The 18,417-nt window shown below is 36.0% G+C and overlaps 1 protein-coding gene across 19 annotated transcripts in view; it reads left to right on the top strand.

Moving 5' to 3' along the window:
- CDC42BPA (CDC42 binding protein kinase alpha) overlaps positions 1–18,417 on the top strand; it is a 299,393-nt gene that overhangs the window by 189,180 nt on the left and 91,796 nt on the right. For 17 of the 19 annotated variants that reach the window (XM_070768074.1, XM_070768072.1, XM_070768070.1 and 14 more), the window contains 3 exons: positions 3,637–3,770; positions 9,521–9,763; positions 10,022–10,132. In XM_070768074.1, the coding sequence (XP_070624175.1) occupies positions 3,637–3,770; positions 9,521–9,763; positions 10,022–10,132 (488 nt within the window). The remainder of the gene's footprint in view (positions 1–3,636; positions 3,771–9,520; positions 9,764–10,021; positions 10,133–18,417) is intronic. The other 2 variants (XM_070768077.1, XM_019976046.2) reach the window with 1 other exon arrangement.

The raw sequence follows: 18,417 nt of genomic DNA, 5'->3' as shown, positions 1-18,417 counted from the left end.
AAATATTTACAGATGGCAGTTCTTTTGTTCGGGATGGAAAGCGTAAAGCAGGTTATGCCATGGTGACTGCTGAACAGGTTTTGGGAGCAAAATCTCTCCCCCAGGGAACCAGTGCTCAGTTAGCGGAGCTTGTGGCCCTGACCCGAGCTCTAGAGTTAAGCAAAGGGCAGCAGATGGGCCTGATAATCTATGTGAGTCTACTTCTGCTGACTCCAAATATCCTGAGTCTGCCGTTGGATCCTCAAGACAATGTCCTCCTGTCCTGGGCTCACTCTTATGCTGCATTCCACAATCGGTCTAACTGCTGGGTCTGCGGAGCGCTCCCTTCTTCGTCAGTGAAAGGCTTCCCATGGTGGACATCCCCACTTCAAGGAAAAGACTTTCTCCAAGTCTGTGAATACCTTCAACAACAATCACATGCGATGCCTCTTCTTCATCTGATGACATCTACCAACCCTAAAATGGACTGGTGCAACACTTTGTACTTTAACTATGGACATAATGTGACTTTTAATTTTAATTCTGGTTGTTTTGTTTTTACTGTTTGCTCCCTGCATCTGTAATTGTATAACTGGATTTGTTTCTAGCCGCATGAAAGCTTTTAAGTTACAAATGGTTGCTCAAACTCCTGCTACTGCTGTAGCTTCCTCCAGCTACTATTTGGGGCCCCTGGATCAGATATCCTCAATATGAGGATTAGGAGAATATGTTGCCTCACCAATTTAGGGACAACGCCCCTTGTCAGCTCAGAAGTAGTTATGGAATGAGAACGACGCCCCTTTTCCCTAGGCAACATAATTCTCCTAAAAGAAAAGGGGGGAATGATAGAGTCATTTCCTAGGCAGGTTGATAGGGAGTCTAGGGGTCCCCAAGGAGAGAGGGGTCTGGAGTTCTCAAGGAGGAAGAAAGGACAAACTTTTTTTCTTTCTCCACATTCCTTAGGATTATATAACAATAATGTATCCTGCCTGAGGACAGTCTCTGGATTAAGGACAGTCTTTGGATTAAACCTTCTGGCTAATTCTGTTATCTTAAAATGTAAATTATGGGAGTAGGTCTGATGAGGTCTTTACAACCTCCAGACATTCTTTGGATTCATTAGAGAGTATATAACTTCATTGTCAACACTAGCAAGCGGGTACTCTTTCTGCCCCCTTCTGATGCCTATGTCAGAAGCTTTCTCTATCTCCTTTATACTTTAATAAAACTTTATTACACACACACAAAAAAAATAATAATTTCATCTAAATGTTTTGACTAAATCAAGTTGACATATATTTAATAGATATTTTTGTTAATCTTTAAGGATTTCTTTCAAAATTTTAATTGAATTAACTCTTTGTTGTAGTGAAAGTGAAGGTCCTTCTGCCTGAGCCGTTTTATAATAGTTGGCCAAAGTTCAGTATGTTCTGGACTTTTCTTGATTTTTTTTTTCCTTTGGGGCAATATAAAATTCTGTGTATTCCAAATTACAGGTACTATACTTCTCTCCATATTAGAGGATTTTATAAATAATTGGGTATGTTTGTCTTTTCCAACGTCTTTATCTAGTGCATTTCCTTATGTACTTCTCATAATTTACCAGATGTTTAAATGAATATTTTTAATTCTTTAGGCATTTCTGAAGTGTCTGAAATATGAATCATGAAAATCTGACATGTATTTTGTATATCTCCTTAACAACTTCATTGTAAAACTTCTAACATGAAATGTCTGGGATAAAACTAAAATTTAACCTGTATTGAAATAAAACAATAAAAATATCCTTAAAGAGTATTGACATGGTCACATTTAATACACTTTGCTGTAAAAGTTATATGATACAGACATTTTATGAATTGCTGATTTTTTTTTTGTTTCTAATGAAGAGCAGTTTTGATAAATGAATGACTCAATAATTTACAAAAGATTTTAGCATGCTAGGGAAGAGCTTTTCAAGGTAGAAGAAAGAAGTGAGCGTTCTCAGAAGGCATTGCTAAATGTACCATGCTTCTACTCTAGATTGATATAGCTTACCCATAAAATTTGATTAAAATGACCCCAAAAATGACAGAAATAAGCTGTCACATACTAAATTGTGACTCCAAGTTATTGGAAATAACTAAATTGATACCTACTTCAGAAATTGTTAAAATTCTAAAAATGCTGAAAACTTAAAATAACAAAAAAAGATGTTTGAAAGAAATTAGTATAAACAAAAAAATTCCCACATAAACTGAAATTTGAAAAAAATGATAAAATGTAATTTTCTGAATATAAATCTGTCATCTTTAAGGTTAAACATCCATTGATATTTTCTATTGTTCTTCAAGGAAAACATTTCTTATTATATACTATTAAGACAAAATGAAAATAATTAAATGTAACTTTGCAGATATTTTCAAAATTGCTAAAAACTGTGCTATCTATAAATGTATTTAGACTTCATAATACCTAATATAGATAAGCTTTTAATAAATCTAAGGAATCAGAACCAGTTAGTTTGTAAATTTGTGAATACATTTAGCTGACTTCTTGACTTCAGGACTTTCTATGCAAATGAAATACTCTTCAACAGGATTCTTCATTTATTGAAAACATCAAATTCAACAATGCCCAATGCTTTGTGCATTTATTCCCGACCTTTAATTTGCAAATGAGCCACCTGGGAATCTTGTTAAATATAGATTCTGATTCATTAGGTTTGATGTGGGGCCTGAGATTCTGCATTTCTAATAGGCTCCCAGAGGATGCTAATGCTACTTGTGTGGAGTTGACACTCAAAGTAACAAGGTTGTAAAGAATAGAAAATATCTAGAACAAAATTAACAATGAATGTGCTTAGATTTCTGTTTTCACTGGCTTTAATTCTTTGATTTGCTAATTTACTTTTAATGTCAGGGATATTTTATATCAACTTATTAAATTTTATGTAAGCATATATTAACATTAATAATTTTGTTTTTAAAATAACTCTTTTGAACTGATAATGGTTAAATATTTTTAATTGCATTACCTTTTTAGTTGGAGAGTTGATGTAAGATTGGTGGGCTGTAGTTGACTCTGATCCTCATTTAGCAATGTCACTTTAGGCAAGTTACTCAACTCCCTGAGCCTATTTCAAATATTTACTTGTAGAAATCAGAGTTTATTCTTTCACCACTAGTGAAACCAAGCAGGGTGATTTGGAGCATTAGTATTTGGAGCATCATACTGTAATTTGAGGATTATCAACAGAAGAATGCCAACTAATAGTTGAGGAAAATGTACCTGTTTTGTTTGATTGATTGTGTTCTTTTTTGTAAGTTTTAAGTTTTTAATTCGTTCTGAAGTTACTATTTTTTGAAAGTATGGCCTTTTTTCTAATAAATATGTAAGATATTTTTGCACATAAATTTTGTGCAATATCTTTGCACATGAAATTTACTCTTCACACTGGCATTACCTATTCACCATCTTTACAGTGAACTGATAAGCATTTAATTGTCATGAGTCAGTGACATGTGGTGTCAGTAAGCTAAATACCAATTTCAAGATACTTAATTTACTTGGTTTAAAGCAACTCAGTGATAGTTTTTGAAGATTTATTGTAAATAGTTGGTGTTGAGTGTTTGTCTTTATGCAAATAGTAAATGAAACATTGTCTCCTATTTTTAGAATCAAGTCACTTGGAACAGCAACTTGAAGAAGCTAATTCTGTGAGGCGAGAATTAGATGATGCTTTTAGACAAATCAAGGCTTATGAAAAACAAATCAAGACATTACAACAAGAAAGGGAAGAATTAAATAAGGTAAAAATATATAGACAGATTGGTAAAGTCTTTTCTGAATTCTTAATCTTAATTCTTAATATTAATTACATTAGTAAATTTTTATGTTTTTCTTGAATCACTTTCAAACAGTGTTTGGTACAAATTCATTTATATTTATGGTCAGTTTAATAATATTTGTAATTTATAGCAGAGGTCCTATTTGTTTTAATAATATTTTATTAGTGGTTATTATTCACACAAGGCAGTGGCACCCCACTCCAGTACTCTTGCCTGGAAAATCCCATGGACGGAGGAGCCTTGTAGGCTGCAGTCCATGGGGCCGCTAAGAGTCAGACTCGACTGAGCGACTTCACTTTCACTTTTCACTTTCATGCATTGGAGAAGGAAATGGCAACCCACTCCAGTGTTCTTGCCTGGAGAATCCCAGGGATGGGGCAGCCTGGTGGGCTGCCGTCTGTGGGGTCGCACAGAGTCGGACACGACTGAGGCGACTTAGCAGCAATGGTTATTATTATGTATTTAAAGGTAGGATTACTCAGCCAAACTTAGTTAACATAATAAGGATGAGCATCTGATATCTAGATTTATGGTTACTTTGCCAGTTTTTAATAAGTTTTGATATTAAAAATCCTTTAGTATATTCTGAGAAGAGGGTAGTGCTAAAATGAAATACATATTGATAAAGAATTTTAAATGATTTGTCTGATACCCTACAGGCAGCAGATATTCTTTTTAAAATTTTTTTCATTTGAGGCATATACAAAATAAATGTAACATTATATATATAAATATACATATATATAAAGTTATAATGTTATATAGTATTATATAAGTTTTGATATAAATAATAGATAAACCTAACATCTAACTTAAGAAATAGACCATTACCTATTTTATGGCATAGCCCTGGGTAGTCATTTCCTTCCCTTTCTCTCCACTTCCCTCATAATGTTTTGAATTTTATGTTAATCATTCTTTTAGTTAAAAAAATTTTATCACATATTCAGTTCATTTCAGTCGCTCAGTCGTGTCCGACTCTTTGCAAACCCATGAATCACAGCACACCAGGCCTCCCTGTCCATCACCAGCTCCTGGAGGTCACTCAAATTCATGTCCATCGAGTTGGTGATGCCATCCAGCCATCTCATCCTCTGTCATCACCTTCTCCTCCTGCCCCCAATCCTTCCCAGCATCAGGGTCTTTTCGAATGAGTCAACTCCTTGAATGAGGTGGCCAAAGTACTGGAGTTTCAGCTTTAGCATCATTCCTTCCAAAGAACACCCAGGGCTGATCTCCTTCAGAATGGACTGGTTGGATCTCCTTGCAGTCCAAGGGACTCTCAAGAGTCTTCTCCAACACCACAGTTCAAAAGCATGAATTCTTCAGCGCTCAGCTTTCTTCACAGTCCAACTCTCACATCCATACATGACCACTGGAAAAACCATAGCCTTGACTAGATGGACCTTTGTTGGCAAAGGAATGTCTCTGCTTTTCAGTACGCTATCTAGGTTGGTCATAACTTTTCTTCCAAGGAGCAAGCGTCTTTTAATTTCATGGCTGCAGTCACCATCTGCAGTGATTTTGGAGCCCAAAAAAATAAAGTCAGACACTGTTTCCACTGTTTCCCCATCTATTTCCTATGAGGTGATGGGACCAGATGCCATGATCTTAGTTTTCTGAATGTTTAGCTCAAAACAGTATATTAGTGTTGCTTGTTTTTAAGCTTATAAAATATTATAATTCATCAATATAACTGTTGATTATTCACTTAGTTGCTATAAAATACACTATTATTTCAAAACCCACAATTTACTTATCTAATTTTTTGTTTGCAGGCCATTTAGGTTTCTTATAATTGATAACTACTATAAATGATGTTGCTGTGAACATTCTTGAACATATATCCAGATACACATGCAGACACACACACACAAGCACAAATAGAATAATTGGGTCATAGGCAATGCAGATATTCTATTTTTTATGATAATGTCAAATCATTTTCCACTGGTTGTACCAATTTATACTCCCACCAGTAGTGCATAGGAATTTTTATATTCAGCATTGCTTCATATTATTAGAAATGTTATTTTTGAAAAACCTAATCTAAATTGACATTTTAGGTCTAAAATGATATTTTAGTATGGCCTTAATTTGCATTCTTTAATTACTAACGAGGTCGAGTAACTCCACACATGTCCTTTTATCATTTGTATTTCTTATTTTGTGAAATACCTCTTAATATCCTTCATACATTTTTCTGTTGGGTTGTTTGTCTTTTCCTTATTGGTCTGTAAGAATTCTTGAAATTCTCTGGCATGCTAATCTTCTGTCGATTATATATGTTACAGAAGTCTCCCAGCTAGTGGCTTGTCTTTTCATTTTCTTTATAGGATCCTTTGAATAGCAAAAAGTTTTTAGTCTTAAAGTAGTGAAATTCATCAATCTTTATTTTTATGATTATTGCATTTGCTGGCTTATCTAAGAAGTCTGAGGTAAAAAAACAATTCTCCTAAATTTTTATCTTGACCTTTTATAAGTTTGGTCTTCATATTTAAGTTTTTAATGCATCAGATATTTACTTTTGTGTATCATATGAGATAAGGATCCACTTTCACTTTTTCCAATATAGCTAGCCAGCTGTTCATTTATTATATAAGCCCTCCTTCCTTCAGTGATGTGCAGTATCACCTCTCTCATATATTAAATTTCCATTTATTCAACTCTCTAGTCCTTGAAGGCTGTGATGGGATTTTATTTAAAATTGCATTAAATCTATATAGAACAATTTCAGGAGAATTGACACCATTATAATATTGAGTCTTTAAGTTCTTATCCATTATATATTAATATCACTCTAAATGCTCACAGGATTTCAAGAGCAAGGCAAGATTATTATCGTTTGCATTCAGAAAGAAAACTCAAGGAGAAGGAGTCCCAAAAAACTGAATGAGGGTGCTTATACAGAGGAGAGAGGCAGATGCTTGCCCTCTATCTCTACCCACCTTTCTGAGGGTCTCCTTAGAAACCTAAAGAGAAGAATCTAGGACCCTTTGAAATACAAATGAGTCACTCCAGTGAAAAGATAAGTCCGACTCTCCAGCTCTAAAAAGAGGACGTCTCCTTGGTTCTAGCTCTTATCTCTCTCAGCCCCTCCTTGAAATGTAAACACCTAAGTCCAGGAGATAAATCTCTTTGCAGTTTTCTCACTGTCTAAATTAGTCATAAAGACTTGCTCATGTCCTAAGTTTCAGTAAAATTTGCTTAGAAAGGCCTAACTGTACAAAAATATAAAATTATTTAATCCACAAACTTTGTATATCTGTGTATCTTTAAAGTATTTTAAAATGTTTCTCCATAAAATTCTGTGCAGGTCTTGTTTGCCTCTCCTTAAATTTATTATCCTAAGTTTTCATATATTAAATTGTGAAAAGAAAGTGTTAGTTGCTCCTTCATGTCCAAGTCTTTGCGATCCCATGGACTGTACTCCATCAAGCTCCTCTGTCCATGGGATTTTCCAGGCAATAATGCTGGATTGGGTTGCCATGCCCTTCTCCAGGAATCTTCCTGACGCAGGGATCAAACTTGGGTCTCCTGCATTACAGGCAGAGTCTTCACCATCTGAGCCACCGTTGAAGTCCCCAGTAAATTGTACCTTTAAATTTTTACTTTCTTACTGATTCTGTCCTAGCAACATTCCTAAACTCTTACTGTAGTAATATATTTGAGATTCTTTAAGGTTTTATAAAATAATGACAATTTTGTTTGTTTTTTTTACTGTTTTTTCTTTCCTTGTCTTACTGTATAAGCTAGGACCGCAAATACAACATTCAATAGAGGTGATGATAGCAGCCATCCCTGTCTTATTCCTGATTTCAAGAAAATATCTTTACTATTTTATCATTAATAATAATGTTTTCTCTAAGTTTTTGGTGAAGGTTATCTTCTTTTCTTATTTTGCTAATCATTTTGATTAAAAGGGTATTGAATTTATTAAATGTACTATTTTTGCACAGTACTGCAACAGATTTCTAGGAATTTGTTAATACCTATTGATGGAATTATATAATTGTTCTCCTTTAATCAATTGGTTTTCTGACTTATGTTTATAGACTTTTTCTAATGTTAAAACATTTTTGCTCTTCTGGGTTAAAACTATATTACCCATATATTGTCTGCTAAATATTAATATGATAATACAGGTAGCAGTTATGTTGTATCTGTTCTAATAGTACTGTTTTAAGTGCTTTATATATATATTAGATCATTTAATCTTTTACAGAACCCTATGATTTAGGTATTGGTAGTAGTAGCAGCAGCAGCAGTAGTTATAGTATTTATGTAAATGGTGAGATCCCACACAAAGAAGCTTAAGTACATTTGTTCAAGATCATAGAGCTAGAAAGTGGGGAAACTGGAATTTCAACACAGGGAGTTGAGTTCCAGAGTTCATGTTTATCCACTTTATATATCACTGAACTTATTTGCTAATGTCATTTTTTTAGGATTTTTTTAAATTTGTTTTCTTTAATAAGGAAACAAACCATCTTTCTTTTTTTTTTTAATATATATAAAGATTATACTGGTCTCATATAATTCGCTGAGTAGCACTGCCTCTTTTTTGTTCCCTAGAAAAGTTTGTATAAGAGAAACATTTTGATCCTTGAAACACTGGGAATCATCTGTAAAACCATCTGAGTCTAGAGATTTCTTTCATGCTGGGGGGATGAGGAAATTTTGTTAGCTATTGGTTTGGTTACTTTAATTGTTATAGAACTATTCAGGCATATTTAGGCATTCTATTTCTTCTTGAAACAGTTTTGATAAATTTAGTTTTGTAGGAATTTGTTCATTTCACAAGTTGAAAAGTTTATTGGCATAAAATGTTTCATTGTATCCTTTTACCTTTTTCGATTTCCTCTAGATTTGTGATTATATCCTCTCTTATTTTTTTCACTTCTAAATGCTCTATAAAATTGTTTTATAAACAACTTCAATAGTCTTTTTGCCTGATCATTTTAGTCTTTTGTCATTTTTCTATTTTTATAATTTCCTTTCATTTCTTCATTTTATATATAGCAATATATTAGTATCTGATGATTCTAATATCCAGATACATTGGGGTTTATTTTTATTGTTTGTAATGTTTGCTTATAGTTGTTTGTCCTTTGGGTGTTTGGGTAATCTATGGTTGTGAGCTCATATTTGTATGCTCTTAAAAAAAAATACCCTAGATTTCATTGAGACTCTTTTCCTCAAAAAAGATTTGCATTTCTTTTTGCTGGGAGGCAGGTGATTCTTCTGACCCAAGTCTACTTTAGCCCCTTCTAAGTTTCTCACTTTAATTAGAGAGTTTAGCTTTTCTCTTTGCTGCTGGCCCAAGAGTTGGTCCCCACATCAAATATAACTGTTGTTTTTATCATTTGTAATCATTTGATATAATTTTTTAAACCTTACAGATAGCCATTACATTTCACAAAATCTTTATTTTGATCATTGTATCTTTCATTTCTGTACCATTTATTTATTTATTGAAATGAAGGTAATTCAGGTTAAATCTCTGCAGTTAGAATGTTAGCATAAGAAATTGAGAATATGAACAGAGCATCATGCTACTAGTATCTGTTCAAAAGTAGTTCATTTCTTTTAATTTTATTCCAAGGTGAATAATTTTGGCTCTTCTTGGCTTCATGATAGCTAATTTGATGGCCAAATTTGGTCCCTAGGTTGCAGAATTGGTAACTTATATTCTTTTTACAAAACTGTAGGAACTAGTCCAGGCTAGTGAGCGATTAAAAAACCAATCCAAAGAGCTGAAAGACGCACACTGTCAGAGGAAACTGGCCATGCAGGAATTCATGGAGATCAATGAGCGGCTAACAGAATTGCACACCCAAAAACAGAAACTTGCTCGCCATGTCCGAGATAAGGAAGAAGAGGTGGACCTGGTGATGCAAAAAGTTGAAAGCTTAAGGCAAGAACTGCGCAGAACAGAAAGAGCCAAAAAAGAGGTTAGTAGTCAGGCAAATTTTGTAGTGGCCATGGGGTAGTGATTAAAGCTGCTTTTTCAGACTAGTGAAATAATATATATTTCATTTAATTTTTGAAAAAAGTTTTTTGTTTTTTTTTTTAGTTTGGTAATGTTATTTAATATGAATTTCAACATTTGAGTTATCTCCCTATTGCAAGGTAAATTCTCATGGGGAAAACATTTTATTAGAGAAACAATTATAATCATGAAATCAGCTTTTTTCATTTTCCTTTAAAAGCTGGAAGTTCGTACAGAAGCTGTGGCTGCTGAAGCATCTAAAGACAGGAAATTGCGTGAACAGAGTGAGCACTATTCTAAGCAACTGGAGAATGAACTAGAGGGACTGAAGGTAACTTTTGATACCATGTTTATCAAGTTGAATAAATTTTCTCCCCTTTATGCCTAACATGATTACTAGTTGTGTGCTCCTTTTGGTATGGAGTAAAAACTAGCTGTCCTTCAAATATAGTATTCTTAATTCTCATCAGTAGGAAGCTGGTGTAGACTTCTTAATCATGCTGCAAGGAAACGGAAGGCTGTGTTTAGTGGAGAAATCTGTTAGGAAGGAGTTAAAATATTTATGAAGGTCTGCATACCTGGATGAGATACATTGGTAATCTCATGGGAGGCATGGTTAGATGTCTTAGACCCTCTGTCTTGTCTACACATGGACATCACCAAATGGTCAATACCAAAATCAGATTGATTATATTCTTTGCAGCCAAAGATAGAGAAGCTCTATACAGTCAGCAAAAACAAGACCAGGAGCTGACTGAGGCTCAGATCATGAACTCCTTATTGCCAAATTCAGACTTAAATTGAAGAAAGTAGAGAAAACCACTAGACCATTCAGGTATGACCTAAATCAAATCCCTTATGATTATACAGTGGAAGTGAGAAATAGATTTAAGGGCCTAGATCTGATAGATAGAGTGCCTGATGAGCTATGGAATGAGGTTCGTGACATTGTACAGGAGACAGGGATCAAGACCATCCCCAAGAAAAAGAAATGTAAAAAGGCAAAATGGTTATCTGATGAGGCCTTACAAATAGCTGAGAGAAGAAGGGAAGCTAAAGGCAAAGGAGAAAAGGAAAGATATACCCAACTGAATGTAGAATTCTAAGAACAGCAAGGAAAGATAAGAAAGCCTTCCTCAGCAATCAATGCAAAGAAATAGAGGAAAACAATAGAATGGGAAAGACTAGAGATCTCTTCAAGAAAATTAGAGATACCAAGGGAACATTTCTTGCAAAGATGGGCTTGATAAAGGACAGAAATGGTATGGACCTAACAGAAGCAGAAGATATTAAGAAGAGATGGCAAGAATACACAGAAGAACTGTACAAAAAAGATCTTCAAGACCCAGATAATCACAATGGTGTGATCACTGACCTAGAGCCAGACATCCTGGAATGTGAAGTCAAGTGGGCCTTAGGAAGCATCACTACAAACAAAGCTAGTGGAGGTGATGGAATTCCAGTTGGGCTATTGCAAATCCTAAAAGATGATGCTGTGAAAGTGCTGCATTCAATATGCCAGCAAATTTGGAAAACTCAGCAGTGGCCACAGGACTGGAAAAGGTCAGTTTTCATTCCAATCCCAAAGAAAGGCAATGCCAAAGAATGTTCAAACTACTGCACAATTGCACTCATCTCACATGCTAGCAAAGTAATGCTCAAAATTCTCCAAGTTAGGCTTTAACCGTATGTGAACCATGAACTTCCAGATGGTCAGGCTGGATTTAGAAAAGGCAGAGGAACCAGAGATCAAATTGCCAACATGCGCTGGATCATCAAAAAAGCAGGAGTTCCAAAAAAACATCTATTTTTGCTTTATTGACTACACCAAAGGCTTTGACTGTGTAGATCACAACAAACTGAAAAATCTCAAAGAGATGGGGATCCCAGACCACCTGACTTGCCTCCTGAGAAATCTGTATGCAGGTCAAGAAGCAACAGTTAGAACTGGACATGGAACAGCAGAATGGTTCCAAATTGGGAAAGGGGTACGTCAAGGTTGTATATTGTCACCCTGCTAATTTAACTTATATGCAGACTACATCATGCGAAATACAGGTCTGGATGAAGCATAAGCTGGAATCAAGATTGCCAGGAGAAATATCAATAGCCTCAGATATGCAGATGACACCAGCCTTAAGGCATTTTCACCATATGAAAGTGGTGAAATTTCACCCTTATGAAAGTAAAGAAGAACTAAAGTACCTCTTGATGAAAGTAAAAGAGGACAGTGAAGAAGTGGCTTAAAGATCATGGCATCCGGTCCTATCACTTCATGGCAAATAGATGGGGAAACAATGAAAATAGTGAGAGACTTTATGTTTTGGGCCTCCAAAATCACTGCAGATGGTAACTGCAGCCATGAAATTAAAAGATACTTGCCCCTTGGAAGAAAAGCTGTGACCAACGTAGATAGCATATTAAAAAGCAGAGATATTACTTTACCAACAAAGGTCTGTCTAGTCAAAGCCATGGTTTTTCCACTAGTCATGTATGGATGTGAGATTTGGACTGTAAAGAAAGCTAAGCACTGAAGAATTGATGCATTTGAACATTGATCCTTTTGAACACTGTGGTGTTGGAGAAGACTCTAGAGTCCCTTGGACAGCAAGGAGATCCAACCAGTCTACCCTAAAGGAAATCAGTCCTGAATATTCATTGGAAGGACTGATGCTGAAGCAGAAACTCTAATATTTTGGCCACCTGATGCAAAGAACTGACTCCTTGGGAAAGACCCTGATGCTGGGAAAGGTTGAAGGTGGGAGGAGAAGGGGATGACAGAGGATGAGATGGTTGGATGGCATCACTGACTTGACGGACATGAGTTTGAGTAGGCTCTGTGAGTTGGTGATGGACAGAAAAGCTTGGCGTGCTGCAGTCCATGGGGTCGCAAACAGTCAGACACGACTGAGCGACTCAACTGAACTGAAATATCTCAACAGAAGTGCTTAGGAAGAGAAATCCTTGTGCCAGTTCTAGAGTTGGACTTTATTGTTTTAAAGCCTGGCCTCATCAGTTACTTGCTGTTTAATGCTGGACAAAACATTTAGTCTCTTTGGACTTTAATTTTCTCATTTGTAAAACCCTATCTCATTGGTTTTACATAAGGAGTACATATATATGTATGTAAGCTGCTACATCACATGTGTTCGGTTACTGATAGCTATAATAATGTTATTATGTATGTCAAAGTGAGAGAATTAGGATTAAATGGATATCATATTTCTGTAGCACTAAATTATAATCTGAATATGATGTCTGCCTTTTCCTGACTCTAACCTTTGCATATCCCATTTCCTCAGCATTGTCTGCCAGCCACCACCTCCACACACTCCTTGCAGGCCTAGTCTAGTATCTTATTCATCCAACAAATGAAAGAATTAAGTTGAATGTCTTCTGAGGAAGTTTAAGTATTCCTAATTCTGTGGTGCTTTAGAATTTTGTTAATAAATTTACAATAGCTTTTATTATAATTATTTATTCACAAAATGTCTCCCCATCTAAACTATGACTTAGTTTATTGAAAGCATAGGCTGGTATATTATTATCCTGGCACAGGACCAAATTTTCAATACTTGTTTAATAAGTGTGTTAAATCAGTGAATGAATGATGTGGTAGAATTGGCTAGAACTTGCTTGTTCTCTGAAAATTGAATAATAGTGGTTGCAAGTAAGTTTTTCTCTGCTTTAAATACAAATATGAACTAGATTTTATTTCTTGCTTTGGGGATTGGTTTTTCTTGTTTTGTTTTGATTAATTGTGATTCCATGGTCTTGTTTAGCTTTCCAAATTAGAAATGTTTCTTCCATAAAAATCTAGACTTCTAGAACAGAATTAGTATATAGAAGTCATTGCATTACCATCTCAAATAACTGTCAGTCAGGGACGGCTTCGTTTCCAGCACTATTTTGGATGCTTTTGTTAAAAACCAGAATCAGAAGGTACAAACTGAAAGAAATCTTAGAGATTATTCGCATTTGAGGAAAGTGAAACTCAGAAGAGTTTAGGATTTACAGTCTTAAATGACAGAGTACAATTTAAACCCAGGTTTTCTAATTCTCAGTACCATTCTATCTGCTAGTTTCCCCTTTTTTTTATCTTTACTAATCACTGCTGCATGAAGACTTCCAATCACATATATTAACCCACTGATCAAGCACTCATAATCTCTTGTATCTTTTAAAAATTTGTGGTAATAATAAAACTACCCAATAAATTAGTTAACACATTGAAAATACTTAGCCAATGGCCTGATACAAAGTAAAGGCTCAGTAACTGTTAGCTATGATTATTATCATAATTTTAGGATATTTCATTATATTTTAGGATTATTATCATTTCTTTAAGATATTCTAAAAGTGGGAATGTCTTGAATTAAACTTATATACATATAAATTTTGAAACTTATTTTGGCTCCTTTAAAAGGTTATAGGAATCTTTATTTGCATTGAGAATACTTTTCAATAGAATTGAGTGAAAGTTAGAAACTGTAGCACCCCACTTCTAAAAGTGGACAGAAGATAAATAAGGATACAGATGTCTTGATCAACAATTTAACCAACTATAACTAACAACACATATATAGAACTCTCCTCCCAACAACAGCAGAATATATATTCTTCTCAAGTGCGATTGACACATTGTCTAGGATAGACCAGATATTAGGTTAGGCCACAAAATAAATCTCAATAAATGTAAAAAGACTGAAATCACACAAAGTGTCTACTCCAATTTCACCATAGAATGAAGCTAGAAATCAGTATCATAAGGAAAACTGGAATGTTAAAATATGTGTCAATTAAGCAAGGCACTCTTAACCAACCCATGGGTCAAGTGAAGAAATCACAATGAAAATTAGAAAATACCTGTAGGCTAATCAAATGAAAACACCACATGGGATGCAGCAGAGGCAGTACTCAGAGGCAAATTTGTGGCTGTAAATGCTTCTATTAAAAAGTAAGAGTCTCAATCAGTAACCTAACTTTATATCTTACAGAACTAGAAACAGAAGAGCAAAGGAAACAAAGCTAGCAGAAGGAAGTAAATAAAGATTAGAGCAGAGTTCAGTAAAATGAGAAGAGAATAATAATAGAATGAAACCAAAGCTGATTCTTTGAAAGATCAGCAAAATTGACAAACCTTTAGCTAGACTTGACAGAGAGAGGGAGGAAGGGAGGAAACAACTAACATCAGGAGTGAAAGTGGATGTTGCTACCTGTCATCAAAAAGCAAAAGGATTATAAGAGAATACTCTAAATAACTCTGTGCCAACAAAGTAATCTAGGTGAAATGGATAGATCGAGACCCATGCAAATTATCTAAATGCAAGATAAAATACAAAGTCTCAACAGACTTATAACAGGCAAAGAGAATGAATTGGTAATAAGAAACCCATGACAAAGAAAAGTCCAGGACCAGATAACTTCACTAGTGAACTGAACCAAACTTTTAAGGAAGAATTAACACCAGTTCCTCTTACACTCTTCCACAAAATATAAGAATAGGGAACACTTCCTAATTCATTCCCTAAGGCCATTTAACTTATATGCAGAGTACATCATGAGAAACGCTGGATTGAAAGAAACACAAGCTGGAATCAAGATTGCCGGGGGAAATATTAATAACCTCAGATATGCAGATGACACCACCCTTATGGCAGAAAGTGAAGAGGAACTAAAAAGCCTCTTGATGAAAGTGAAAGTAGAGTGTGAAAAAGTTGGCTTAAAGCTCAACATTCAGAAAACGAAGATCATGGCATCCGGTCCCATCACTTCATGGGAAAACAGTGGATGGGGAAACAGTGGAAACAGTGTCAGACTTTATTTTTGTGGGCTCCAAAATCACTGCAGATGGTGACTGCAGCCATGAAATTAAAAGACGCTTACTCCTTGGAAGGAAAGTTATGACCAACCTAGATAGCATATTGAAAAGCAGAGACATTCCTTTGCCAACAAAGGTCCATCTAGTCAATGCTATGGTTTTTCCTGTGATCATGTATGGATGTGAGAGTTGGACTGTGAGGAAGGCTGAGCGCCGAAGAATTGATGCTTTTGAACTGTGGTGTTGGAGAAGACTCTTGAGAGTCCCTTGGACTGCAAGGAGATCCAACCAGTCCATTCTGAAGAAGATCAGCCCTGGGATTTCTTTGGAAGGAATGATGCTAAAGCTGAAACTCCAGTACTTTGGCCACCTCACGCGAAGAGTTGACTCATTGGAAAAGACTCCGATGCTGGGAGGGATTGGGGTCAGGAGGAGAAGGGGATGACAGAGGATAAGATGGCTGGATGGCATCACCGACTCGAAGGACCTGAGTCTGAGTGAACTCCAGGAGTTGGTGATGGACAGGGAAGCCTGGTGTGCTGCGATTCATGGGGTCGCAAAGAGTCGGACACGACTGAGTGACTGGACTGAACTGAACTGAACTGAAGGCCAACACTGCTGTAATCCCAAAACCACATGAATAATGTAAGAAGAAAATTACAGACCAGTATTCCTAATGAATATAGATACATGCATTCTCAACAAGATACCAACAGACCAAATCCAAAGTCATATTAAAAAGCTTATAAACCAAAAAAAAAAAAAAGCTTATAAACCATAGTAAAGTGGGGTTTATCCCAGGAATGCAAGAATGGTTAAATGTAAGAAAATAAATCAATATAATAAATCACATTAAAAGAAACAAAGTGAACAGGGGGACCACATGGTCATCTTAATTGGTGCATCTTAATTTCACAAAATGCAATACTCTTTCCTGATAAAAACTCTCAGAAAACTAAGAATAGAAGGGAATGTACTTAACGTGAGAAAAGGCATTTATGAAAAACCCACAGCTAACATCATACTCAATGATAAATGATTAAAAAAAATTTTCCCTTAGGAATGAGACAAGGATGCCCATTTTCACCACTGCAATTTAACATTATGCTAGTGGTTCTAGCCAGAGGAATTAGACAAGAAAAAGAAATAGAAGTCATCCAACCTGGGAAGGAAGAAGTAAAACTATTTGCAGATCATAGGATCCTATGTTTTAAAACTTTAGAGAATACTGCCAGTTTCCAATCTAGCATGTAAGAACTTTGGAAATCACCACTTTGTTCTAATACCAAGTAAAAGGCTGAACAAATTGAAAAATCAACAGTTCTTAGACTTGTAAGAAAAGTTCAGTTCAGTTGAGTCACTCAGTCATGTCCAACTCTTCGTGACCCCATGAATTGAAGCACGCCCGGCCTCCCTATCCATCAACAACTCCCGGAGTTCACTCAAACTCACATCCATCAAGTCAGTGATACCATCCAGCCATCTCGTCCTTCGTCATTCCCTTCTCCTCCTGCCCCCAATCCCTCTCAGCATCAGAGTCTTTTCCAATGAGTCAGCTCTTCCCATGAGGTGTCCAAAGTACTGGAGTTTCAGCTTCAGCATCATTCCTTCCAAAGAACACCCAGGACTGATCTCCTTTAGAATGGACTGGTTAGATCTCCTTGCAGTCCAAGGGACTCTCAAGAGTCTTCTCCAACACCACAGTTCAAAAGCATCAATCCTTCGGCTCTCAGCCTTCTTCACAGTCCAACTCTCACAACCATACATGACCACAGGAAAAACCATAGCCTTGACTAGACGAACCTTTGTTGGCAAAGTAATGTCTCTGCTTTTCAATATGCTCTCTAGGTTGGTCATAACTTTCCTTCCAAGGAGTAAGCATCTTTTAATTTCCTGTCTGCAATCACCATCTGCAGTGATTTTAGAGCCCAGAAAAATAAAGTCTGACACTGTGTAAGAAAAGTAGTATCACAGAATGAACTCCTACCCTCCAAGTTGGAGACAGTGATCAAGAGAATCACAACTTAGGAGATCAGGAACCCTTGTAGGAAAGCAGTGCCAGTGCAAGGAAGCATGAACAAGTACTTGAATACTTGAAAAATTGCTGGTGGCTCAGCGCAGACAAGTCTGAGATACAGAAACTCCAGGGGACCCTCATCATTGGGGAGCCCTCACAGTTTCATCAGTTTTACATCCTAGAGCTCTACCAGGTTTTCACAGTGAATGTCAGAGGATAATACCCCTTGTACTAACAATAGGGGTAGCAGTTGTCAGATGTACCAGAGCGGTCTGTCCTTCTTAACAAGGTGTGTCTTCAACTAGAACCTAACTTGCTGAGGTTTTATCAGACCTAACTAACTTGAGAGAAGGGAAATAACCCATCCCAGCCCACTGTAGTCACTCTGTCCAAACAGGTAAATGGGGAGAATAGCTGACAAGGTTGTCTTAAGTTCACAGTCCAGAAGCCCAGGCTCAGTAAGAACACTTCCCCTCCCCACACAACTTCCACCACATTACTAAGAGCCTGTTTACAGCAGTTCCTTTTACTCACTACATCATGGTGACCTAACAATAAAAAATAACACTGAAAGTCAAAAAACACAGAATAGAGCAAACATCAGAACCAGACTCAGGGTTGTTGAAATGATCAGACCAGGAATTGAAAACAACTCTGATTGATAAGATTAAGACTTTATTGAAACTATGATAATGCTAATCAAAAGAAAGTGGGAATAGCTATATTAATTTCAAACAGGGTGAAATTCGGAGTAGGGAAAGTTTTTAGAAGTAAAGAA

Source organism: Bos indicus, chromosome 16 (genome assembly GCF_029378745.1).
Source record: "Bos indicus isolate NIAB-ARS_2022 breed Sahiwal x Tharparkar chromosome 16, NIAB-ARS_B.indTharparkar_mat_pri_1.0, whole genome shotgun sequence".
Classification (NCBI taxonomy): Eukaryota; Metazoa; Chordata; class Mammalia; order Artiodactyla; family Bovidae; genus Bos; species Bos indicus.
This window is presented reverse-complemented; position numbering and strand designations above follow the sequence as displayed.